This window comes from Brugia malayi, assembly GCF_000002995.4.
Source record: "Brugia malayi strain FR3 genome assembly, contig: Bm_v4_ChrX_scaffold_001, whole genome shotgun sequence".
Lineage (NCBI taxonomy): Eukaryota > Metazoa > Nematoda > Chromadorea > Rhabditida > Onchocercidae > Brugia > Brugia malayi.
In genome coordinates, this window is record NW_025062479.1 from 22,737,911 (window position 1) to 22,765,833 (window position 27,923).

The following is a 27,923-nucleotide window of genomic DNA, read 5'->3' on the forward strand; positions in this document are numbered from 1 at the left end:
TTATTTTTCTTAATTACTTTTATCGAATATAGAATACAACTTTAAATATATTATAATTATATTTTGAGCAATCTCAATTTGATCGCTTAACACAAACAGAATTGATAATAGTTTTATCATTTCTGATTATATGAAATGAAATTAATTTGAAATTGGCATTTATTACATTTACTAACAGTTAAGTAAACAATAATTCTTACAAAAAAATTGTTTTGTATTTTAATTATTTTAATTTTTTCAAGTACTAAATATAAACATTACTGTAATAATTGAGAATAATTATTGCTAATAATATTGATTACATTATTATCAAATTAAAATTAAATTTTTGCAAAACAAAAGGAAAATAAAAATTTCTGAAAAAAAAAATGAAATGAAAATGGAATATAAATAAATAATCGATTTCTACTCTCAGAGAATTTATTTTTTTTTTTTTTTTTTAAATCAAAATGAACGAAATAAATTGAAAATTTGTTTTTCGGTATTTTTCATTTATCATTTTTATTAATTTCAGACAATATTAGGTACTTAAGTACTTGAGTAAAACATTTGATAAACAATTTGTCAAAAGCATTAAATATTATTTTATTAGTCAAAATTTTACAAGTTAAAATTCAAATTAATAATAAAATATCAATTTAACGAGTAATTAAAAAATTTTAAAATTCAAAGTTTATAAAAAATAAAACTAATAATTTTCATTTTGTTTTCAACAAATAGAAACAATACTTTTTTTACTGAATGAAAATATTTCTATCAATCAATCTTAAAAATTTTGTTAGTGTAATTTTAAATTCTCTTTTTTCTTTTTTGAAGTTTGTTGAACGATTTTCTTTTTTTATAATTTTGGTGCAAACTTTAACTTTTTCTTTCTAAAAATATTTTTTAATTAATTATCAAGAAAAAGATGAGTTAAAAAAAAATTAAAATTTTAATTTTACAAAGTTTTTGTTTGAAAAAAATGAATAATTACATCATAGATTAAATAAATATTTTGATAGTTAAAAAGTATTACTAAAACTTCTAACTGTTAATAATAAAAATAAATTTTGAAGAAAAAAAAAATTTTCTTCTTTATATATGAGCTAAATGTTTCCGTAATTTTGACAAAGATTATTTTTTTTTATAATTGAGATGTTGTTTTAAATCTCTTTTTTTTCACTTATAATTTAGAATTTTGATCGATATTATCCAAGTAATAATTTAAAATTTGTTGATATTTAAATTTTACAATCGAAAAAATTTAATTTCAATTATCAGGTATTAAATTTGCAATTATTGTCTTGTAAAAATATAATTTTGTTAGTTAAAATTATGCAGCAATAAGCAGTATTGGAATTATTACCATGGTAACAACAACTAAGAAAATATATTTCTAACAGCTAATTTCAGTTTAGCAAACTAATCAATAATTAAAATTTCATTCAAATTCTCTTTGAAAATTCTTCGCATCAAAAAAAATTTTAATGATATTTGTATATCTAAGCAAAAAGGTTATATTTTTATTCATTTAATTTTCGTTTTTTTTTTCTTTTTTTAAAAAACAAAAGAAAAAAGTTTTAAAAAGCAAAAAAAAAAAAACGAAATAAATAGGAAGAAAACTAACTTTCATCAATATTTACATCAGGATTTTAACAATTTTTGCTAGATAAATGGTATGAGTTGACATCCTTAAGTGTCTCATTTTGGTGACATGGTGACATTTTTGTTTTGGTGACATTTTATGATGATTGCTTCCTTCTGTTTTTTTTTTTTTTTTTTTTTAATCATTGATTAAGAAATGGAAGTTTGTATGGAAAAGAAATGAAATTGCTATTCAACTCATCTCTTGAGAGTGCATTTGTTTGATTGATAGCATATTTTATTTGCAATGAAAAAAAAACAAAAACAAAAAAAAAAAAAAAGAGAAATTTTGTTTTTTTTTTTTTGCTCTTAAATTTTAATAATCAAAATTTTAAGTTAAAATTTGAAATATTTTAGATTTCAATTCCAAATAGTACTAAACTATATTGTGTATCATGGATGAAAACATCAGGATATATTGCAACTGGTGGAAATCAAGGATTACTTAAAATTCTTAAACTACCATCAAATTCGAGTTAGTGCCTTTTTTTTTTTATTTTAATTTGTTTTAAAAATTATTAGAATTGAAAAAAAAATCAGTGCAATTTATTTATTTCCATATTTCTACATTTATTCTTATATTTATTTTATTTATTTCCAATATTTTATAAAATATTCAGTATTTTTTTTTCTTCAAATTTCTCTTCTTCTTTCTCAAAAAAAACTTCAATTGTAAAAAATCTGTTTTTTTAAGAAAAGAAAAAATATTTAACTTTTTAAAATATATTACTTAAATATAAATGATAGGTAAATAAACAATTACAATAACTTTTGCAGACAATAACAATGCTTCCTCAATAACAACAAAAAAGCTTCAGTTGTAAAAAATCTGTTTTTTTAAGAAAAGAAAAAATATTTAACTTTTTAAAATATATTACTTAAATATAAATGATAGGTAAATAAACAATTACAATAACTTTTGCAGACAATAACAATGCTTCCTCAACAATAACAACAACAACAACAACAGCGATGTCAACAAATTTATCAATGAATCAAAATTTAGATGGACATTCGAATGTTGTTCATATAGCAGAATGGAATGAGTGCTATCAGAAGTTGACAACATGTGACAGTAATGGTTTGATAATTGTTTGGTTGACACAAAGTGATAGTTGGTATGAGGAAATGATCAACAAAAGGAATAAATCAGTTGTGGTTGGTATGGCATGGAGTCATAATGGTAGTAAAATTGCAATCGCTTATGAGGATGGTTTGTCATTTAATTATTAAAAAAAAAAATTTTTATTTTAAAATTTCAATTAGTCGTTTTTAATTTTTAAATTTAAATATTTTATGGTGAAATCGTTTAAAATTAAAATTAATCATTTATCATTTAAAAACTATTTACATTTTAAGTATACTTTTTTAATTTTTGAAATAAGTAATACTTATCATAATATGATATTAAAGTAAGCATTAATTATTTTACTACAATGTTATGCAAACAAGTAATACTTATTTTAATTTAGGTATTTATTTTTAATTTTTGAAATTAGTAATACCTATCATAATATGGTATTAAAATAAGTATTAATTATTTTACTACAATATTATGCGAACAAGTAATACCTATCTACATTTTAAATATACTTTTTTAATTTTTGAAATGAGTAATACCTATATATTAAAGTAAGCATTAATTATTTTACTACAATATTATGCAAACAAGTAATACCTATCTTAATTTAGGTATTCATTTCTAATTTTTAAAATAAGTAATACCTATCATAATATGGTATTAAAATAAGTATTAGTTGTTTTACTAAAATATTATGCTAACAAGTAATACTTATCTTAATTTCGATATTAATTTTTAATTATTAAGTAATACCTATCATAATGTGATATTGAAATAAATATTAATATTATGCTAACAATTAATGCCTATTTACATTTTAAGTATAAATTTTTAATTTTCAAAATAATTAATACCAATGTCATATTATTATATTAAAATAAGTATTAATTATTTTACTATAATATTATGCAAACAAGTAATACTTATCTTATTGTAGTATTATAATTATAAAAGATTTTAAATTCGATACTAACAAATAATATTGAAAAAAAAAAGAGAAATTTAAATTGTTTGAAGCTGATTTGAAGAAAATGGCAGAAAATGATGGATGAATGAATGAAACGAATTGTATAAAAATGCTGAAAATATAAAATTAATGAAGAAATGGAATAAATAGAAAAAGCTCAAATAATGCACTAATTTTCTTTTTTTTTTTTTAATTTAAAAATGAAATTTAGAAAATTTTAATGAAATAAATTTTTTTTTTTTTTGTAACGAATAGAACAGATTTTGAAAAGATTTATTGTTTTCTCTTTTTTTTTTTTTTTTTCAAAAGAAATATTTACAAAAAATTTAAATCAAAAAAACAAATTAAGAAAGAAAAAATTTTTTTTAATCGAGAATGATCACAAAAAAAAAAAAAAAAAATTAGATCAAAATATTGAATTGAAAGAAGCATTTTTTTAATTAGGTAATATATATATTATTGATGTCTTTCTTTTTCTAGAAAAAAAAAAAGAAGAAGCAAAATTTTAAATTATAATTTTTAATTTTATTTCTTTTAGGACAAGCAATTGTTGGTTCGGTTGATGGGAATCGTTTATGGAATAAAAATGTTGCAAGTAATTTGGTGACACTCTGTGTAAATCTTTTTTTTTTCATAATTTTAATTAGCAAAAATGTTTGATAATTTTGATAGATCAAATTTTATTATTAAAAGAAATGAAAAAAAAAAAATAAGAAAACAAAGAAAATCACATAAATAAAAGTTAGAAATAAAAGTTTTTCAATATTTTTGAGATTACTTTTGTATAATTTTAAGTTCTTTTCCGAATACTATAATTAATAAAAAAAAAAAAAAAAAAAAAAAAAAAAAAAAAAAAAAAAAAAAAAACAAAAATAAAATAATTTATCATTGATATTATAAGTGTAGTATTAAAATTAAATTTTATTTGAAAAAAGTTTATTAAAATTTTTGAAATTATTACAGTGGTCAGGTGACTCATCATTGGTACTATTCGGCTTAATAGACGGTGAAATACAGTCATATGATGCGACAGGTGTATTTATATATAAATTACGTATGGCTTGCATAGAAAATGTTGAATTGGAAACAGCCTTAAATAGTAAATTATTTGTATTTTTTTGTCTAATTCAAAATTATTTCAACTATATGTCTCATTTGTTATGTACTTTCAAATTGATAAAAATAATTTAAATAAATAAAATTTGTTTCTTTTTCTTTTAACTAAAAATTTTATTTTAGAAGATTTACGACGTATTACAATTGTTTCGATGGAATGGTTCACTCCATTAACTCAAACAAATGAATATTCAAGCAATTATCAAGTTAATTTTAATTAATTTAAAATTGACAAAAACAAAAATATATGTACAAATTTTGTAATTTTTAAATTAATTAAATGTATCATACAAATAAAATATAAATTTAAATAATAATTTTTTTTTTTAATATTATGAATTTTGTTTCTTAAATTTCTTTTTTTCTGCATTATTTTAATCGTTATAATATATTAGTTTCAAATCTAATTGCAAAATTTAATAATTATTAAATTTTCGTTACTGCGACGATGTCATATCCCGGATGATCGACCGCGATTTCTTGTTGCATATAATCATGGTATCATACAATTAATGCGACATGAAAATGATTCAAGTATTTAATATTTAATAATTAATAATAGAAATAAAATATGTGCATAATAGAATTTTAACATAATTATTATTTTTCATTTTTTGATAACAATTAAAAAATTAAAAAATTTTATCCTTGTATATTTAAAATGAATATAATAATTATAATTACTAATTTAATTTATGCAGATCCAGTTATCATAAAAATACCAAATATGATAATTAGTAAGGCACGTTGGTCATCTGATGGTTCAATGCTTGCAATTTGTGGTTTACAAACAGATTTAGAAGATGAAAAATGTATGATACATTTTATAACTGCTTATGGAGAGGTAATTAATTTTATTTGTTTTTTTTTTTTAGAAAAAATATTGATTACAAATATATAATTTTTGTTATTTATTTTTTTTTATTGAATTATTTTAATAGCTGCTTTTCATTCAATTATTTTAATAGTTTATTACTTACAAAAATTACAAAATGTTAAAAAAATATTCTTTTAAATTAAAAATATTTTTTGTTATCTTTCTTTTTTTTTTTTTTTTTTTTTTTTTATTGAAATTAATTATTTGAATGCATAAGAAGGAAGAAAAGTACAAAAAAAAGAAAAAAAAAACTTTATGATTAAATATTTTAAATTTTATTTCTGAAAAATTTTTTAAAAATTATTTTATTCTCTTTTTGCATACATTTTGCATATATCATTTGATAATTTTCAAAAAATTTTTTAGCCTTTAAGAAATTTGCTAGTACCAGGACAAGCAATTACTGATATATCATGGGAAGGTGATGGCTTACGACTTTGTGCAGCAGTTGATAGCCATTTATTCTTTGCGAACATTCGACTCGATTACAAAGTGAGAAAATATTTATTACAAATTATTCCATCAAAATTAATTTATATTATAAAAATGTGCATAAACTTGAAAAAGATTTAAAATCTCAAAAGTAAAAAATTAAATTTAATTTATACAAATTAATGTTTCAATCAACAAATTGTTAAATTTAATTTATTATTCATAATAAAAAATTATTTCTAACAATTTGATTATTGAATTAATATTTTTGATCTCTCTCTCTCCTTCTCTTTTTTTTTTTTTTGAAATATTATATTCATAAAAAAATGAAAGTCCAAATAAATTGTTTATCTGCTAGAAATAAGTCAAATTAGATATAAGTAAGTTAATTTTAAAATGGCATATAAATTATGCTATGATAATTTTCAACGAAAGAAAAAGTATACTTCAAAGAAACTTTTGAATTCTTTCAAAATTTCATTTTTTAAAATTTCATTTCATTTCATTTTTCTTTTTTTTTTTTTTTTCAGTGGGCTTATTGTGGTCATACAGTTATTTATTCATATGAAAGAATGGAAAGTAAAGAGCACTGCGTGGTATTTTTTCAAACAAAACTTGAAGAAGCTTATTTACAATATGTCAAACCAATAGTTGCATTAGCATCTTCCAATGAACACTGCATCTTGATAACACGTGTAGAGAATCAAATTGGCCAGGTTTCATTTCTTTTTTCTTCTCCTTATCACTTATCAATGAACATTGCATCTTGATAACACGTGTAGAGAATCAAATTGGCCAGGTTTCATTTCTTTTTTCTTCTCCTTATCACTTATCAATGAACATTGCATCTTGATAACACGTGTAGAGAATCAAATTGGCCAGGTTTCATTTCTTTTTTCTTCTCCTTATCACTTATCAATGAACATTGCATCTTGATAACACGTGTAGAGAATCAAATTGGCCAGGTTTCATTTCTTTTTTCTTCTCCTTATCACTTATCAATGAACATTGCATCTTGATAACACGTGTAGAGAATCAAATTGGCCAGGTTTCATTTCTTTTTTCTTCTCCTTATCACTTATCAATGAACATTGCATCTTGATAACACGTGTAGAGAATCAAATTGGCCAGGTTTCATTTCTTTTTTCTTCTCCTTATCACTTATCAATGAACATTGCATCTTGATAACACGTGTAGAGAATCAAATTGGCCAGGTTTCATTTCTTTTTTCTTCTCCTTATCACTTATCAATGAACATTGCATCTTGATAACACGTGTAGAGAATCAAATTGGCCAGGTTTCATTTCTTTTTTCTTCTCCTTATCACTTATCAATGAACATTGCATCTTGATAACACGTGTAGAGAATCAAATTGGCCAGGTTTCATTTCTTTTTTCTTCTCCTTATCACTTATCAATGAACATTGCATCTTGATAACACGTGTAGAGAATCAAATTGGCCAGGTTTCATTTCTTTTTTCTTCTCCTTATCACTTATCAATGAACATTGCATCTTGATAACACGTGTAGAGAATCAAATTGGCCAGGTTTCATTTCTTTTTTCTTCTCCTTATCACTTATCAATGAACATTGCATCTTGATAACACGTGTAGAGAATCAAATTGGCCAGGTTTCATTTCTTTTTTCTTCTCCTTATCACTTATCAATGAACATTGCATCTTGATAACACGTGTAGAGAATCAAATTGGCCAGGTTTCATTTCTTTTTTCTTCTCCTTATCACTTATCAATGAACATTGCATCTTGATAACACGTGTAGAGAATCAAATTGGCCAGGTTTCATTTCTTTTTTCTTCTCCTTATCACTTATCAATGAACATTGCATCTTGATAACACGTGTAGAGAATCAAATTGGCCAGGTTTCATTTCTTTTTTCTTCTCCTTATCACTTATCAATGAACATTGCATCTTGATAACACGTGTAGAGAATCAAATTGGCCAGGTTTCATTTCTTTTTTCTTCTCCTTATCACTTATCAATGAACATTGCATCTTGATAACACGTGTAGAGAATCAAATTGGCCAGGTTTCATTTCTTTTTTCTTCTCCTCATCACTTATCAATGAACATTGCATCTTGATAACACGTGTAGAGAATCAAATTGGCCAGGTTTCATTTCTTTTTTCTTCTCCTTATCACTTATCAATGAACATTGCATCTTGATAACACGTGTAGAGAATCAAATTGGCCAGGTTTCATTTCTTTTTTCTTCTCCTTATCACTTATCAATGAACATTGCATCTTGATAACACGTGTAGAGAATCAAATTGGCCAGGTTTCATTTCTTTTTTCTTCTCCTTATCACTTATCAATGAACATTGCATCTTGATAACACGTGTAGAGAATCAAATTGGCCAGGTTTCATTTCTTTTTTCTTCTCCTTATCACTTATCAATGAACATTGCATCTTGATAACACGTGTAGAGAATCAAATTGGCCAGGTTTCATTTCTTTTTTCTTCTCCTTATCACTTATCAATGAACATTGCATCTTGATAACACGTGTAGAGAATCAAATTGGCCAGGTTTCATTTCTTTTTTCTTCTCCTTATCACTTATCAATGAACATTGCATCTTGATAACACGTGTAGAGAATCAAATTGGCCAGGTTTCATTTCTTTTTTCTTCTCCTTATCACTTATCAATGAACATTGCATCTTGATAACACGTGTAGAGAATCAAATTGGCCAGGTTTCATTTCTTTTTTCTTCTCCTCATCACTTATCAATGAACATTGCATCTTGATAACACGTGTAGAGAATCAAATTGGCCAGGTTTCATTTCTTTTTTCTTCTCCTCATCACTTATCAATGAACATTGCATCTTGATAACACGTGTAGAGAATCAAATTGGCCAGGTTTCATTTCTTTTTTCTTCTCCTCATCACTTATCAATGAACATTGCATCTTGATAACACGTGTAGAGAATCAAATTGGCCAGGTTTCATTTCTTTTTTCTTCTCCTTATCACTTATCAATGAACATTGCATCTTGATAACACGTGTAGAGAATCAAATTGGCCAGGTTTCATTTCTTTTTTCTTCTCCTTATCACTTATCAATGAACATTGCATCTTGATAACACGTGTAGAGAATCAAATTGGCCAGGTTTCATTTCTTTTTTCTTCTCCTTATCACTTATCAATGAACATTGCATCTTGATAACACGTGTAGAGAATCAAATTGGCCAGGTTTCATTTCTTTTTTCTTCTCCTCATCACTTATCAATGAACATTGCATCTTGATAACACGTGTAGAGAATCAAATTGGCCAGGTTTCATTTCTTTTTTCTTCTCCTTATCACTTATCAATGAACATTGCATCTTGATAACACGTGTAGAGAATCAAATTGGCCAGGTTTCATTTCTTTTTTCTTCTCCTTATCACTTATCAATGAACATTGCATCTTGATAACACGTGTAGAGAATCAAATTGGCCAGGTTTCATTTCTTTTTTCTTCTCCTTATCACTTATCAATGAACATTGCATCTTGATAACACGTGTAGAGAATCAAATTGGCCAGGTTTCATTTCTTTTTTCTTCTCCTTATCACTTATCAATGAACATTGCATCTTGATAACACGTGTAGAGAATCAAATTGGCCAGGTTTCATTTCTTTTTTCTTCTCCTTATCACTTATCAATGAACATTGCATCTTGATAACACGTGTAGAGAATCAAATTGGCCAGGTTTCATTTCTTTTTTCTTCTCCTTATCACTTATCAATGAACATTGCATCTTGATAACACGTGTAGAGAATCAAATTGGCCAGGTTTCATTTCTTTTTTCTTCTCCTTATCACTTATCAATGAACATTGCATCTTGATAACACGTGTAGAGAATCAAATTGGCCAGGTTTCATTTCTTTTTTCTTCTCCTCATCACTTATCAATGAACATTGCATCTTGATAACACGTGTAGAGAATCAAATTGGCCAGGTTTCATTTCTTTTTTCTTCTCCTCATCACTTATCAATGAACATTGCATCTTGATAACACGTGTAGAGAATCAAATTGGCCAGGTTTCATTTCTTTTTTCTTCTCCTCATCACTTATCAATGAACATTGCATCTTGATAACACGTGTAGAGAATCAAATTGGCCAGGTTTCATTTCTTTTTTCTTCTCCTTATCACTTATCAATGAACATTGCATCTTGATAACACGTGTAGAGAATCAAATTGGCCAGGTTTCATTTCTTTTTTCTTCTCCTTATCACTTATCAATGAACATTGCATCTTGATAACACGTGTAGAGAATCAAATTGGCCAGGTTTCATTTCTTTTTTCTTCTCCTTATCACTTATCAATGAACATTGCATCTTGATAACACGTGTAGAGAATCAAATTGGCCAGGTTTCATTTCTTTTTTCTTCTCCTTATCACTTATCAATGAACATTGCATCTTGATAACACGTGTAGAGAATCAAATTGGCCAGGTTTCATTTCTTTTTTCTTCTCCTCATCACTTATCAATGAACATTGCATCTTGATAACACGTGTAGAGAATCAAATTGGCCAGGTTTCATTTCTTTTTTCTTCTCCTTATCACTTATCAATGAACATTGCATCTTGATAACACGTGTAGAGAATCAAATTGGCCAGGTTTCATTTCTTTTTTCTTCTCCTTATCACTTATCAATGAACATTGCATCTTGATAACACGTGTAGAGAATCAAATTGGCCAGGTTTCATTTCTTTTTTCTTCTCCTTATCACTTATCAATGAACATTGCATCTTGATAACACGTGTAGAGAATCAAATTGGCCAGGTTTCATTTCTTTTTTCTTCTCCTTATCACTTATCAATGAACATTGCATCTTGATAACACGTGTAGAGAATCAAATTGGCCAGGTTTCATTTCTTTTTTCTTCTCCTCATCACTTATCAATGAACATTGCATCTTGATAACACGTGTAGAGAATCAAATTGGCCAGGTTTCATTTCTTTTTTCTTCTCCTCATCACTTATCAATGAACATTGCATCTTGATAACACGTGTAGAGAATCAAATTGGCCAGGTTTCATTTCTTTTTTCTTCTCCTCATCACTTATCAATGAACATTGCATCTTGATAACACGTGTAGAGAATCAAATTGGCCAGGTTTCATTTCTTTTTTCTTCTCCTTATCACTTATCAATGAACATTGCATCTTGATAACACGTGTAGAGAATCAAATTGGCCAGGTTTCATTTCTTTTTTCTTCTCCTCATCACTTATCAATGAACATTGCATCTTGATAACACGTGTAGAGAATCAAATTGGCCAGGTTTCATTTCTTTTTTCTTCTCCTTATCACTTATCAATGAACATTGCATCTTGATAACACGTGTAGAGAATCAAATTGGCCAGGTTTCATTTCTTTTTTCTTCTCCTTATCACTTATCAATGAACATTGCATCTTGATAACACGTGTAGAGAATCAAATTGGCCAGGTTTCATTTCTTTTTTCTTCTCCTTATCACTTATCAATGAACATTGCATCTTGATAACACGTGTAGAGAATCAAATTGGCCAGGTTTCATTTCTTTTTTCTTCTCCTCATCACTTATCAATGAACATTGCATCTTGATAACACGTGTAGAGAATCAAATTGGCCAGGTTTCATTTCTTTTTTCTTCTCCTTATCACTTATCAATGAACATTGCATCTTGATAACACGTGTAGAGAATCAAATTGGCCAGGTTTCATTTCTTTTTTCTTCTCCTTATCACTTATCAATGAACATTGCATCTTGATAACACGTGTAGAGAATCAAATTGGCCAGGTTTCATTTCTTTTTTCTTCTCCTTATCACTTATCAATGAACATTGCATCTTGATAACACGTGTAGAGAATCAAATTGGCCAGGTTTCATTTCTTTTTTCTTCTCCTCATCACTTATCAATGAACATTGCATCTTGATAACACGTGTAGAGAATCAAATTGGCCAGGTTTCATTTCTTTTTTCTTCTCCTCATCACTTATCAATGAACATTGCATCTTGATAACACGTGTAGAGAATCAAATTGGCCAGGTTTCATTTCTTTTTTCTTCTCCTTATCACTTATCACTACTGATATGTTATCACTATTGATCTAATCATTCATCTGTGATAAATAATTAATGAAATGCTTACAATGAAGCATTGAAATGAAATTTACTTTAATTGAAAAAGAAACAACAAAAAAATGTAGTTTAATTGTTAAGGAAGAAAAAATTATAAATTAAGCAATTAATTATTTTAAAAAAAATGTATTCTTTTTTAATATTTATTTACAAATGACACAAAAAAAAGATTGAATTTTTAAGAAAAAAAATGTAGTTATAATTAAATAGTTAATTAAGAAAAATTAAGTAATTATTTATTATTAAATGATTGATTTGAAGAAAATTAAGTAATTAATTATTTGAATATATTTTTCAGTATCTTATGCAAATTTGCAATGGTATTGGAACAACAATCGATTCCAAATATATTAATTTAGAGCCAAAATATGTGGTAATGAATGATTCTGAAGTTGTAATTGCAAATAATTTATCATTTACCATTTGGCAGTATAATATTCCATGTGTTATAAATCGAGAAATAAATGTAAATGTTGACGATTCAATGACAAATGATCAAAAGTAAATAAAATTTCATTTTGATAATTTTTTTTTTTCTTTTTTAATTGAAAATAAAATTTAAGTCTTTTTGATATTTTAATTCATTTTTAATAATATTTCTTTTTATTTTTAACTTTCTATTATTATCATCATTATCATCATAATCGATAAATTAGTGATTAAATTGTGATTAAATTAGTGATTCTATTAGTGATAATTATTTCTAATATTTTGCTTTTTTTCTTTAACATATTTTAAAAAATTAATGAAATTTTAGGTTATATTATGTTGATGAAAATGATGAAATTGATGTCACATCATCTAATATTATGCGAGGACGAATACAAGTAATTAAATTTTTGAATTGAATAACATAATACTTAATAATGTTACGTATTTCATTTCTAATTTATGTAGATGTTAATTGAATTAGTAATTAAGTATAAATAAGTATTAAATGTTACATTAGAATTAGTAACTTAGCATAAATGAATGTTGAATATTACGTTACACGTAATTAACATAATTAAATGGATTATAGATATAAATAAACGTTAAATAATACGTTGCACGTAAATAACATAATTAAGTGAATTATTAATTAGGTATAAATCACGTAATTAGCACAACTAAATGAATTAGTAGTTAGATACAAATAAACGTCAAATATTGCGTTACAACGCTAAATATTGTTAATTAGCATAATTAAATCAAATAGTAATTAGTTCCAAATAAGCGTTAAATATTGCGTTACACGTAATTAACATAATGAAATGAATTTGTAATTAAGTATAAATAAGCGTCAAATATTACGTTGCACGTAATTAACATAGTCAGAATGAATTAGTAATTAGGTATAAATAAACGTTAAATATTACGTTACACGTAATTAACATAATTAAAATGAATTAGTAATTAGGTATAAATAAACGTCAAATATTACGTTACACGTAAGTAACATAATTTTTGTACAAAAAATTTCAAATAATCATTGCTCAAAATTTGTTTCAGCGGCAGAGAGATGAAATATGTGCAATAGGAATCTCGAAGGAATTCATTCTCGTTGTAAGTGTTTGAATCAAAATTTTGTTTTTAACTAATACTTTTCAAAATATTTTCAAAAACTAATTAAATTGACTTTATGGATTATTTTCAATCATTCAATTCATTTCAGTAATTTTATTAAATTTTTTCTTCTTTGCTACTACATTTAGCATATTTATTTTAACATTAATTTTCCTTTTTTTTTTTTTTTTATAAATGTGAAATTTTTGATATAATTAATAAAAATTACAATAATATAATATTATTGACGTAAATTACGTGAACTAAAAGTATTGCATATTAAAAATTAGCACTTGAAAACGTTATTGCAGTGTCGAAATTCTGGCGCAGCAAATTATTATTCACTACCAGAAATAAAATTACAATCAGTTCTTAATTTGGGTTGTCGGGTTGAAAAATTAGAATTGAATTGTAATGGAACACGAATTGCTGCACTTACTGCTAAAGGATTAAAATTATTCGAATTGCGTGATAATATTGTAGTATCATTGTATCTTGAACGAACCGATGCATGGAATATTAAGTGGGATTCGGTAAATATTTCAAAAAAAAAAAAAAATTTTTTTTTTTAAAATTTCAATTTTCAAAAAAAAAAAAGAAAATTTATCAAAAAGGAAAGAAATTTTAAATTATGAATGAGAAAGGAAAGAAAGAAATTTTTTTTTTTCTTTTTATATATTATATTTTAACCGTAAAATTTTTTCTTTCTTTTTTTTTCTTCATTTAAAAAAAAAAAAAAAAAAAAAATTGAAATAATAAATGAAAAAGAAATCTTTGTAAAAATGTCATTTTAGAAATAGAATTTGTTTAATTTAAATTGTTTAAGTAAGACTAAAATTTGCTCAAATATGTTAAAAGAATAAGAACAAAAAAAAAAAAAAAAAAAAATAAAGAAAAAAGGATAAATGGATAAACATAATTATAAATCAAAATTTATATTAAAATATAAAACGAATTTGTATATATAAAATAATTGTATGATTTTTGTTTTTTGTTAAATTTATTTTAATTAAGTATAAAATTTAAATATTTAAATTTATTGATTCATTCAATTTGTAATAATTATATTTTATAGGAAAAAGATGATACAATAGCAGTAATGGAGAAAGCACGATTGTATGTTATTAGAAATAAAGAAATTGAAGAACCAATTATTAATAATGGTTATATTTGCTCATTTAAAAATCTCATCGTGCGTACCGTACTTCTCGATGAATTAATGAAAAATCCTGACACACCGCATAAATCATTCATCATTGATGTTGAAATTAAGGTAATTTAGTAAATTAGTATTATTATTTATAAAAATAATGCAATCATTGATGTTGAAATTAAGGTAATTTAGTAAATAATACTATTATTTATGAAAATAATGTAATTCATTGGTGTTAAAATGAAAATAATTTAGTAATTAGTATTTTTATTTATAAAAATAATGCAATTCATTAATGTTAAAATTAAAGCAATTTAGTAAATAATACTATTATTTATAAAAATAATGTTATTCATTGATATCGAAATTAAAGTAAGTTAGTAATTAATATTTTTATTTATAAAAATAATTGAAATCATCGATGTTGATTTTTTCATTTATAAAAATAATGCAAATCATTTATGTTAAAATTGAAATAACTTAGTAATTAATAATTTAAATTTACAAAAATAATGCAAATCGTTGATATTCAAATTAAACTAATTTAGTAATTCATTTTTTATTCATTTTGTTATGAAATAAATTGTGCAAATAAATGCAAATTACTGAATGCAATAATATAATTTTTCATCAAAAAATACATTTATCAAATTGCTATTAGAAAATTAAATTTTTTTTCTTAAAAAAAAGAAAAATAAACTTTTTTCCTAAAATTTTGTTTTTTTTGCAGTTACTTCGAAATGCGAAAAATCTCTTAGAGAAGATGAAAATTGATGAAGCAACAGCATTTATCGAAAAGAACAATCATCCAAAACTATGGGCATTACTAGCTGAGGTAGCATTAAAACGGTTAGATACGGTTATTGCGGAACATGCATTCATAATGCTGAAGGATTATGCCGGAATACAACTTATCAAACGGATTGGTAATTTACAGGTATCAATAATTATACAATTTTACTCTTTCAACTTTTAATTCTATTTTAATCTTTTTTTTTTTTTTTTTTTTTTCAATATTATTATCAGTCATTTAAATTACTCTGAGTAAAGGAAAAAAAAAAATTTAACTTTTCACACTTATAAAATTATTCTTAGAATGATGAATTCAAGAAAGCTGAAGTAGCAACATTTTATGGACGTATTGATGAAGCGGAAAAAATTTACATGGAAAATGATCGACGTGATTTAGCACTTGAACTACGAGAAAAAATGAATGATTGGTTTCGAATTGTGGAAATTTTACAGCAAAGTAAACAACCAGGTGATGATGAATTACTGATGAAAGCATGGAATCATGTTGGTGATTACTATGCTGAACGACAGAAATGGTAAGTTTACCTGGGATGGATGCAAAAACGAATTTAAAAATTTTTTTTTTTTTTTTTTCTTTGAAGTCAACAAATATTTGATTATTTTTTAAGTCAGCAATGTTTACTTAATGATAAGTTGTAAATATTCATTGATGTATTTACAGCTTATCACTGTTATATTTATGCATTTAATACAATTAAATGAACGAATATAGTTGAAGGAAATAATGACCTTTGACATAACCATAAAAAACGCAATTAATTAAAAATTAAATTTAAAAAAAAAAAAAAAAATTCCAGGAAACAAGCTGAAAGTTACTATGAAAAAGGAGAAAATCATAAGCAACTGATACGATGCTATTTGATGGATGATAATTATGATAAATTGGAATTATTAGCAAAACGTTTACCTGATGGTGATAAACTTATCGCTGTAAATCTTCGTTTTAATTTATTACTTGTAAAACTATTAATGTGTTATAATTAATTAAATATTAATTAGCAATTATTTGAAAAATTTTTTTAACTGATTAATGACAAAAAAAATTTGTTATAATTCTTTTTCTGCTGATAAAAGTTTGCTAAAATATGAAAAAAAAAAGAGGAATAAGTTAAATTTGTATTAAATTATTAAATTTTTTGTTCAATTAAAACATTTACTATTAATTTATTTTATTGTAGGAAATTGGTGAAATTTTCCTAAGCGCTGGCTTATGTGAACAAGCAGTAGAATGTTTCGTACGGGTAATGTTTACAAAATAATTTATTGTTTTTTTTTCTTTTTCTTGTATTCAATTAATTAATTTTTATTTTTTAATTGATTAAAATTATGTTTTAAACGATATATTTGTGATCAATGATCAACTAATAGCATTAAATAAATAAATTTTTTAAAAAGAGAAAATTAGCGCTTTTTTTTTGATACGAAATATGTCACAAAGCAAGTTGACAAAAATTATTTTATTTAATATATATTATTTACAAAAAAAAAAACAATTATATATTGAATTTTAATCAATTATTTATTTTAGTATAATATATAAAATATTTATGCTTGTAAAAATGATATCAATTAAAAAAAAAAAAAAAAAAAAGGATAGCTTAATTTAATGATAAGTTAATTGATATCACAATGTCTCAGTGATCGACTAAACTGGAAGAAGACGAAATATTTACGTAATCATTAAGAGAATGACAATTTTCTTTCAGATGAAAGATGTCAAAGCAAGGTGACACAAATTATCTTGAATTCTTATATATCATTTAAAAACAACAATTATATGATGAAAAGCAAATTTTAATCAATCATTTATTTATCAATTTTGACAGAAATTATCATAACTATTAAATATTATTCAGAAATTCTATATTAAATTTTAATCAATCATTTATTTATTAATTTTGGTAGATATTATCTTAATTATTATTATATTATTTACAGGAAAAAAAAAACAATTATCTATTAAGTATTGAATTTTAATCAATCATTTATTTATCAATTTTGACACAAATTATCATAATTATTAAATATTACTCAAAAACAACAATTCCATATTAACTATTAAATTTTAATCAATCATTTATTTATTAATTTTGACATAAATTATTTTAATTATTATATATCATTTCAAAAAACAGACAATTATATGATGAAAAGTAAATTTTAATCAATCATTTATTTATTAATTTTGACAGAAATTATCATAATTATTAAATATTACTCAAAAACAACAATTCCATATTAAATATTAAATTTTAATCAATCATTTATTTTATTAATTTTAGTGTGATATGCTAAATGAAGCATTAGATGCTTGCATACAATTAAATCAATGGGAACAAGCAGTTCAACTATCGAAGACATATAATCTTCGCGATGTTCATTTATTACTTAACCGTTATGCTGAACAATTAACTGGTATATTTTATTTGTTTACTTGTTTATTTGTTTATCTTTTTCTAGAACAATGTCTCTTATACAATGTTTTGACTTATCATCGTAAATAGTGATAACAATAATGTTTTGATTTATTACAAATAATGATAACTGTCATTGATAAGGATAAGTTATTTGGAAATGAACGATATCATTTAGTGATAAGTGTCTCTGATAAAGATAAATTATTTAGAAATGAATGGTACTAATGAAATATATTTCATATAAAATATAGACGAATTTTTTTTTTTTTTTCCAGAATTAATTAGACTTAAAAGATAGGAATATATATGATAGAGAGTAAATTAATTTATATCTTAAATTTGTAGCATTTAAATTAGCAAAATTGATTAACAATATAATTTTAAAAATATTATTTTTTTTTTTTTTTTTAGGAAGTAACGAGAAAACATTAGCAGCAGCACAACTTTACCGAAGAGCTGGCAAATATTTGGAAGCTGCTCGTATTATTTTTGATGTATGTTATCATTTTACCTTGTATAATCTTTTTATTATTTCAGATCACTTAAATAATAATTCAAAAAAAAAAAAAAAAATTGTAGATAATATTTTGTATGAAATAATGAAAATAAACAAACAAATAAACAAATTATATCACATATTTTTTTAACCATTTACTTGTTGAAATATATCAAATTTTTTTTTTCAAAATTCACAATTTAGTAATGAATTATTAGAATTAAAAACAATTTTTTTTTTTTTTTTTTTGTTGAAAAACGTAATTTTATTGTTTTGTTTTTTGTCAAAATTATTTAGATAAAATGTTTTGAATATATATTTCTTTCTTAAAAGAATGGAAATTTTTTTTTTTAAAAAGCGATTTTATAATTTCAGATTGCAAATAATGAACGTTTAAAACAAGCTGAAGCATTACGTTTAAAAAAACTTTACGTAATGGGCGCTCTTCTTATTGAACAGTATCACGAACAAAATAAATCAGAAATTGCTAAGGAATCAGCAAATAAATCTGATGTTAGACTTTATATTTTCTTCTACGAGATAATCTGATAAAGCAAATATCATATAAAAAGCCTTCAGATAATTTTCTCTCTCTCTCTCTTTCCCTCCTTATCAGTCAAAAATGACGTGTAATCTCCCTCTCTCCTTATCAGTCAAAAATGACGTGTAACCAACCTTCCTCTCTCCTTATCAGTCAAAAATGACGTGTAACCAACCTTCCTCTCTCCTTATCAGTCAAAAATGACGTGTAACCAACCTTCCTCTCTCCTTATCAGTCAAAAATGACGTGTAACCAACCATCCTCTCTCCTTATCAGTCAAAAATGACGTGTAACCAACCTTCCTCTCTCCTTATCAGTCAAAAATGACGTGTAACCAACCATCCTCTCTCCTTATCAGTCAAAAATGACGTGTAACCAACCTTCCTCTCTCCTTATCAGTCAAAAATGACGTGTAACCAACCTTCCTCTCTCCTTATCAGTCAAAAATGACGTGTAACCAACATCCTCTCCCTTATCAGTCAAAAATGACGTGTAACCAACCATCCTCTCTCCTTATCAGTCAAAAATGACGTGTAACCAACCTTCCTCTCTCCTTATCAGTCAAAAATGACGTGTAACCAACCATCCTCTCTCCTTATCAGTCAAAAATGACGTGTAACCAACCATCCTCTCTCCTTATCAGTCAAAAATGACGTGTAACCAACCTTCCTCTCTCCTTATCAGTCAAAAATGACGTGTAATCATTTACTTTCGTCATTAGTCAAAGAATAGTTTGCAATGTCAAAATTTGCATGAAACGTAGTCTTTGATCTTTTTAACATATTATTTATCTAATGTCATACTTCAATTTAATCATCAAAAAAAAAGATTGTAAAATTTAGAAAATTGATTTCAAAAAAAAAATGCATTGAATATCTTTTAAAATTAATAAATTCCTGATAAGAATGAATTTCATTTCAGGCAGAAATAGCTCTCAGAGGATTACTAGAAGTGGACAGTAAAATTTCGCTTGCTGATAGTACTATCATTGATAATGCATGGCGTGGTGCTGAGGCATATCATTTTTACATGCTTGCACATCGTCAACTCTATAATGGTCCTTTAAAATTTTTAAAATTTCATAAATTTACAAGGAAAAAAATTATTTATTTGTTTATTTATTTATTGCTGTTGTGTTAAAATAGTGTAAATTAATTATTTGCTAAATATATTATTGTAATAAAAGTGAATAATAAATAATACATAACAATCAAAAGAATATCATTAACATTTAAGTTTAATAGAATAAATTGTTTGTTAGAAAAATGTTTCATTTATTTTACAAACTCTCTCGAATTCATACTGTTTACATCGATTGACATACAATGTTTGATTTAAAATTTCAATTTAAGTTAATAATTTAAATTATTTAAAGTTCAATTTTCATTATTAAATTTGACATTTATTTTTGATTACTTTAGATGCGTTGTTATTTTTTTTTTCTATTTTGAAAATTTCATAAATTTGACTCAAATTAAATTTTATAAAAAATTTGGTTTAAATTTGAATTACGAGAAACTTACAGGTGATATAAATAATGCAATGATGACAGCATTACATTTGACAGATTATGAAGATCTTATCGATCCAGCTGAAATTTATTCACTTCTTGGTTGGTGTTATATTTCAAATTTATTTTTATTCGAATATAAGAATAGTAAAAATTAATTTATTACTTTTTTAAAAAAAAAAAAAATAGGAATAATTCAAATTTTAGATGAATGAAATGCATTACAATATAATGTATCATTGAATTTATTAACTTAATTTTTAATTCAATCAATGTATGTTTGTTTATTTGTTTGTTTATTTTGTTTTTCATTTTTTTTTTTTAAACAAATTTTCTAATTAAATTATTTTTATAGCATTATCAAGTTGTGCTACACGACAGTTTGCTGTTTGCAGTCGTGCATTTATTAAATTAGAAAATTTGGAAACATTTTCTGCAGATGAAAAGGAAAGTTATAAAAAACTTGCAATGAAAATTTTTACTAAGTAAGTTTATTTTGTTTTCTTTTTTTTTTTTTTTTAAATCACAAAAATGAATTAATGGAAAAAGTAATTAGTGTAATTAATTAATTAATTAATTAATTAACTAAACGATAATTATTTCTTAGATATTCACCAAAAGATACACAAATGAATAAAGTGGAATGTACGAGTTGTTATGCACAAATTCAAGATTATTGTCACATATGTCCATCTTGTGACATCAAATTTCCCACATGCATTGTCACTGGTCGATCAATGCTTGTGCAGCAATTTTGGCTCTGTCCAACTTGTAAACATCATGCATATGAGGAGGAAATGAATTGTTTACAATTTTGTCCATTATGTCATGCAAAATTATAATTGTAATTAATGCATAAATATTTTTAAAATTAATTAAAATTATAGATATTGTTGAAATTAATTTCGTTCAATCATTTCCAATACATTTTAAAAGTTATTATAGCTATTAAATAAATTACAAATTGAATATTGAAATATTATTATTAGCAAATATTTTGTTTAAAAAAATTAGGAAATCAATTTGATTTCTGTCCCCCCTCCCCGCCCCCCACAAATGATCAATTTTTTTAGAATTAAAAAAAAAAAATTTTTTTTTTTTTTATAATTATCAAATAAATTTGAAAAAAAAGAAAAAAGGACAGCAAAAAAATATTGCATATTAAATGAAAGAATTTCATTTTTTTTTATTTATTTGATGTATTTAAAAGAGAGATGTTAAAAAAGAAAAATAAATTTCTTAAAATTGATTAAATTTATTAGAAAGATTTAAAAGAAATAAATTTCTTTAAATCATATCAAAATTAACTTTTTTTGAAAAAAAAAAGCAATAAATTTGTTAGAATTAATTAAATTTTGTTTAAATATTTTATTTGAATTATGACAGTTAATGGAAAAATGTATAAAAAAACTCTTTGTTTGTATAAATATTTATGTTTTTTACCATTATTATTTGCTCAACAGATTGGATAAAAATGAATGAAATTTTTTGATAGCATATAAACTTATCAAAAAAAAAATTTTGAAAAAAAAATTCAAAAATTAAAACTCATTATAGCATATATAAAATATGACATATTTGCTGTAATTGTAATTAAATTCTTCCAATTGTTAAGTTTGAATAAATTTTGGCTTAAAATTTTTATTAATCGTTATGACATATAAAATGTAACTTTTGCCAATTAAATTTCTCAAACTATTAAGTATAAATTTTGATTTGAAATTGTTGACGAAATGTATGTTCCATCAACAATTTAAATTAATGAAATTTAATTGTTATCAAAATTTTCATTTCATATTGTTACTATTTCGCATATGAATGAAATAAATGATAATTATATTTTATTGCAGAATGAATAAAACAGCGTTGAGTTGATTAAATGAAAAATGGAATTATCAGTGAATGATTAAATTGATATGAATAAAAATAAATAAAATAAACCTAAATTAATTAATAATTTTGGTGAAAATCTTGGAAACTAATATAAATAGAAAAAAAAAATGAGAAATAATAGAAAATAAAAAGTATTCGAGAAAAAAAAAAGATCGAAGTTTTATTTTTTTTTTTAATGAAATTAACAGGAAAATTGTTAAAATTATATTTAGTCTTATAATAAATACTAAAATTATATTTAGTTTTATAATAAATACTTTGATTAAAAAAATTTTTCAAAACAAAAAAAAAAAGTAAAAATTTAATTACATCTATTACAATATTATATTTTAAGCAAAATGTAGTAGGCTTAGTCTGTTTTACTAATTATATTATCTTATCAGTTGTTGAAAAATCAAGAAATAAAACTTTTTTTTTAAACTTAAACTATCTGTGTTTAAATAATCTAAATAAAGTGAAGTTATTGTTATCGTTCACTTTTATTATTTATCAACCATTATTATAATTATAATTATTACTATTATTATATAATTATTATTATCGTTATTATTATAATTATTATAATAATAATTATTATTATTATTATCACTACTATTGATATAATATTATTATAATTTTTATTATTATTGCTATTATTAACTATTACTATTATCATTATATTTTCTTTATCATGATTGCTTAGCATATAACGTTTAATAATTAATTGCTCCAATAGATTAATTCAAGATATTTTAATAATTTAATTTTGTCAAAAAGCATAAAAGAAGTAGGGATAGAGTTTGCTGTATTTGAAAAAATATTTTAAAATCATTGTAATAATTACAAATAAGAGATAAAAATGAATGAATAATTTTATGGATTGGATTATTTTTGCATATAACATTTTGAAATGAATATTTTTATTAGTTACTGGTTGTTATAATGATTAACTAATAAAGAAGATTTTACATTCCCCGAAGCAATGATATTTGAAAAACCCGCTCCTCGTTATTATTATTATTATTATTATCGTATATTAACCTATTTCTTTACCTAGAGGGGATTTTGTATAAAAATTTTACCGGTCTTTAAATATTACTTATTTTCTCTATAATGCAAAGTTAGTTACGCCAGCTTCTTTATTCAAAAAGGAATGAATGCTCAAATTGTTCCAGTTTAATCAAATTTATTACAATAAAATAGTTGCATTTATCATAATTTCGTATACATTAAAATTTTGAATTTATTTTTTCTTTCATTTTATTTACGTTTTTTTCTCATTCATTTTCAAATTATGAATGAGAAATTTTTTTTTTTTGTTTTTGTTAATAATTGATTAATGATGGAATATTTTTTTAATGATAATAATGAATATTGGATTTATTAGAATGAATGATTTTTGGCATCTGTTGTATTTATGGGCAATTTTTCATTTTTCCAAATCACAAATTTCCCGTAAGTATTCAAGTAATTATTCATTGTAATTTTTTTTTTTTTTTTTTTTTTAATAAATAATCGATGAATGAAAAGTTACTTATTGTTTGTATACTATTTGATTTTCGATTAAAAATTTAAATAATTCGAATTTGAATTTTATACTATTGTACGGTTTTATTTAGTTCTCACTACAATTCCACGTAAAAAATCTTTATGTTAAAAAAAGAAAGCAAGCATTTTAAAATTATTTTAATAATGATATATGAAATTATACAGTATTTTGCAGATAGCAAATATTGGGAGAAATTTGAATCACGTGATGACCTGAAACCTGAAATAGGTCCAAAAGGTAAGTTATCAATCATAAAGTAAAAAAGTAAAAAAAAGAAAACTAATCCTATACATAATGATTATACTTATGTCAATGTATTATTACTATTACTAAAATGCAAATTTAATAGAATTTTAACCACTTATAAAAAAATGATATAAAAAGTTTTTTTTTTTTTTTTTTTCAGATGGAACAAATATAAAATTTGGAAGAGATCAAATAGGAAGAAATACTGCTTCAAAATGGATAGGTCTTAATGGAAAACTTAGCACTAGTCGTACGTTAACTCATCCGGAAGTAGCTGAATTTATTAAAAAAGGAAGTAAAAGAATAATTACGGCCGAACCGGAAACAGAAACGAGTGCTGAAAACAGAAATGCTGATGATTTGAAATTAGCTCATCAACTCTCGAATTCCAGTTCTGAATCTGATTTAAATTCTCAATCTAAAATAAAATTTCCGCTATCTGAAACAAACCATCAAAAAAATTCCAACAAATTAGCAAAAAGACCAATTCCACTTTATATCGCCACTCATTATTTTAGATTATCTAAAGAAATTGAAAAATATTTGCAAGAAAATTTTAACAGAGAATTAAGCAATCCAAAAAAGGAGAGATCAATTTCATACGAATCAAATGATGAAGAAGATCAAGAGTATCAGTCATCTGATACGACATTATCAGATTCAAAATTTAATCAACCTAATGTACCAACAACAACAAACTATAATGCTAGCTTGCAAGCAGTACCACCATCCAATTATCAATCTCAATTAGCAGAATCAGTTGAAAAAAATATTGAAACAGAACAGAATTCATCATCTTTCCTATTAAATGCTACTAACAAAAGGAATTTAAATTATGAATTTCAATCACAAAATAGTCCATTAGCAATTGCTGAAGATGGAGAAAAGCAAAAGGGAATACTAGATACAAGTATTCTTCCAAAGGTAAACATTGTGAAAAATAAATTTTTATAAACAAATGTAAATTTGAAAATAACTGTCATAAAATAGATAGCATAAAATGATGTATCAAAGAATTAATTATATTTTCTAAGCAATTCTTATGAATGTAGATATGAGAGTGAAATTTGATTAAAAGATAATTTAAAAAAGTGGAACTTTCAGCCAGGTAATTGTCCACCACTTAATCCATTATTGCATTCATTACCGCATAATGATACTGATAAGAGTTGTGGACAAACGTTGACAGGTTCATCAGTAGATCCTAACTGCGCTTGCATGTATTTTGTAGCTGAACGTAATGAGAAAGGATGTGCAGCAAAATTTTATATACTATGTTATCGATCAAGCGATCAGGTTTGCTTATCAATTATCTTATCAATTACCTCAAATGCAATAATTATCACTAGTATAGTTTTTTTAGGATAGCTTTTGCAAATTTATTAAATTGTTCATTTTAAAAATGTCTTTATTTTGTGGTTATGCGATAATTTTATAATGTAACATTGATAATGAACGCATTTTCTATATGAGTAAAAAGAGAATGAGATATATTAAAAGAGAAAATCATAAATTGTATTGATTAGTTCGATTTTTGATTAATAGTTATGCAAGAAATTTTTTTTTTTTGTATCCCGATCAAACAGATCAGCTTCATAAGTCTTAGACAAAACTTCCATTTGTAGTGAGTATATGACAAAGTATCTTTTAGTTTTCTTTTTTTACAGTTTTTAAAAAATTGTATTAAATGCATTTTGATATTTTATAAAATTTACATTTCAACTATAAATGAAATAATTATATGAAAATTCTGTGGAAGATTATTTGAGAATTGATCATGATTAGTTTGATTTTTTTGAATAATTGAAGTACTATTTTATGTTAATTTCATTTTGATTCTTCCTTAATTTTTATGCAAATTCATTATTTCAGCATCCCGATCAAATAATCGAAGAATCTTTCGCCCCACAAGTACCCAACACATATTCCGAGCAGAACGCCGAAACACACTCCGATGAACAGGTGGACAATTATAATCAACAATCAGTAAATTACAATAAACAAAAGCTAAGGCGGCGAACGGAAACAATCAATCAAACATTTCCATTAGACAAAGAAGCTGAATTAAAGGAAGATAAAGCGCAAACAACAACGATAAATTCAACAACTAAAAGTGCATCAGTTAAGCATCAATGAAATCAAATGATCAATGAAGCAATGAAACATCGAAATTGCTCGAGAAAATTTAGCATATTTTCCTGTTCAGATGTTAAGTAAGTTAAATTTAATAAAAGAAAAAATGTTAAAATGATAGTCTTTACACATCGCAATGATACATTTATTTGTTAAATGGATATCATTCTAAAAGAATGATATATGAGAAAAAAATAAAAAAAAATATGCACAGTATAGATAAGAAACCTTCGTTCTCGATGATTTTTTATGATATCAATCATTCCCATAGCCTGTATTTAATTATTCTCGACTTTGAGTAATATTTATAGAAGATAACTGTAATGCAAAATTAACCCCGACCATTTATTTCATCAACTTATCGCTAAAAATTATCTATCCAAACTGGAAAAAGAATATGCATGCATCGAATATGTAGGCCAGATGCGCATTTGTCACCATTGCCTACAGATCATCTACAGGAAATCATTTGTAGGATTGATGCGCATTTATCATTATTGCTTGCAGATCATCTATATAGAAGATTGTTTGTAGGACAAATGCACATTATCATTATTCCTTGCATGAAATTTGATAAAAAAAAAAATGAATGTTTTCGACAGTACTAAATTTCTTTCATATTTACAATGAATATTTAAGGGAAGATATAATGGATTTTGTCTTTCATAAGGATTTGATATTATTCTGCAACAAGCATATATATATCTACATGGAACCACTCTTCTTTTCTTTTTTAAATAAAAATATTTGCAACAAGAAAAAAAAAAAAAACAAAACCGAAATATTAAACGGAGAGATAAAGGCGATGATAATAATAATAATAAACAATAAAAACGAACAGAATGAATGATCAGTTCTCTGAGACATCTGCAATTAGATTCCAATTCTTCAACACTACGAAAATTTGAAGTCAACCCGAGGAGAAATTTCAAAAGAATGGGAAAAAGATCTGTAATTTTTAAAATAGACTAGACAAAAAATAAACAAGAAATCCTTTTCGCTAAATTCAATGATCGATGAAAACATACAAAAATTTAAATATCATTATCGATTGGAGAAAAATTGCTGAAGATACTGGAAATCTTAACCTTAGAATGATTCCTGTTGTATTATAAAACACCTGAATTCTCCATCTGTTTCTGCTGACAGATATGCGCAAAAAGATTCGTAAAGCGAAATCGATTCAGCGAAAGAAATCTACAGTTAAGTTGAAATATTAATTCAAAACTATAAATAGGGTTCTCATAAAAAAACTAACGGAATGAGTTTCGGTTTTAAAAAAAAAAAAAAAAGGAAAAAAGAAATGATACAATCCAGATTCCCCCTCAAAAAAAAAAAAAATCATAGTCAAATATTCTCAATAACATACAGTGGGAAAAAAATGACAGATAAAAATGAGTTAGCTGATCAACAAAAAGATAAATATTGTGAT

General features: G+C 24.2%; 1 protein-coding gene across 1 annotated transcript; it reads left to right on the plus strand.

Moving 5' to 3' along the window:
* Positions 1-1,780: 1,780 nt before the first annotated feature.
* Bm8696 (Uncharacterized protein) lies at positions 1,781-26,494 on the plus strand (the record flags this gene model as incomplete). Its single annotated transcript, XM_043075813.1, has 28 exons — positions 1,781-1,786; positions 1,981-2,098; positions 2,549-2,836; positions 4,210-4,286; positions 4,635-4,770; positions 5,489-5,631; positions 6,031-6,156; positions 6,627-6,812; positions 12,515-12,717; positions 12,974-13,043; positions 13,708-13,761; positions 14,073-14,294; positions 14,837-15,034; positions 15,645-15,851; positions 16,010-16,242; positions 16,525-16,657; positions 16,906-16,968; positions 18,010-18,142; positions 18,556-18,638; positions 19,016-19,153; positions 20,103-20,238; positions 20,707-20,793; positions 21,047-21,176; positions 21,299-21,462; positions 24,287-24,349; positions 24,519-25,282; positions 25,463-25,654; positions 26,231-26,494. The coding sequence occupies 28 exons, from the start codon at positions 1,781-1,783 to the stop codon at positions 26,492-26,494; spliced, it is 4,617 nt and encodes a 1,538-aa protein (XP_042931747.1).
* Positions 26,495-27,923: the final 1,429 nt, after the last annotated feature.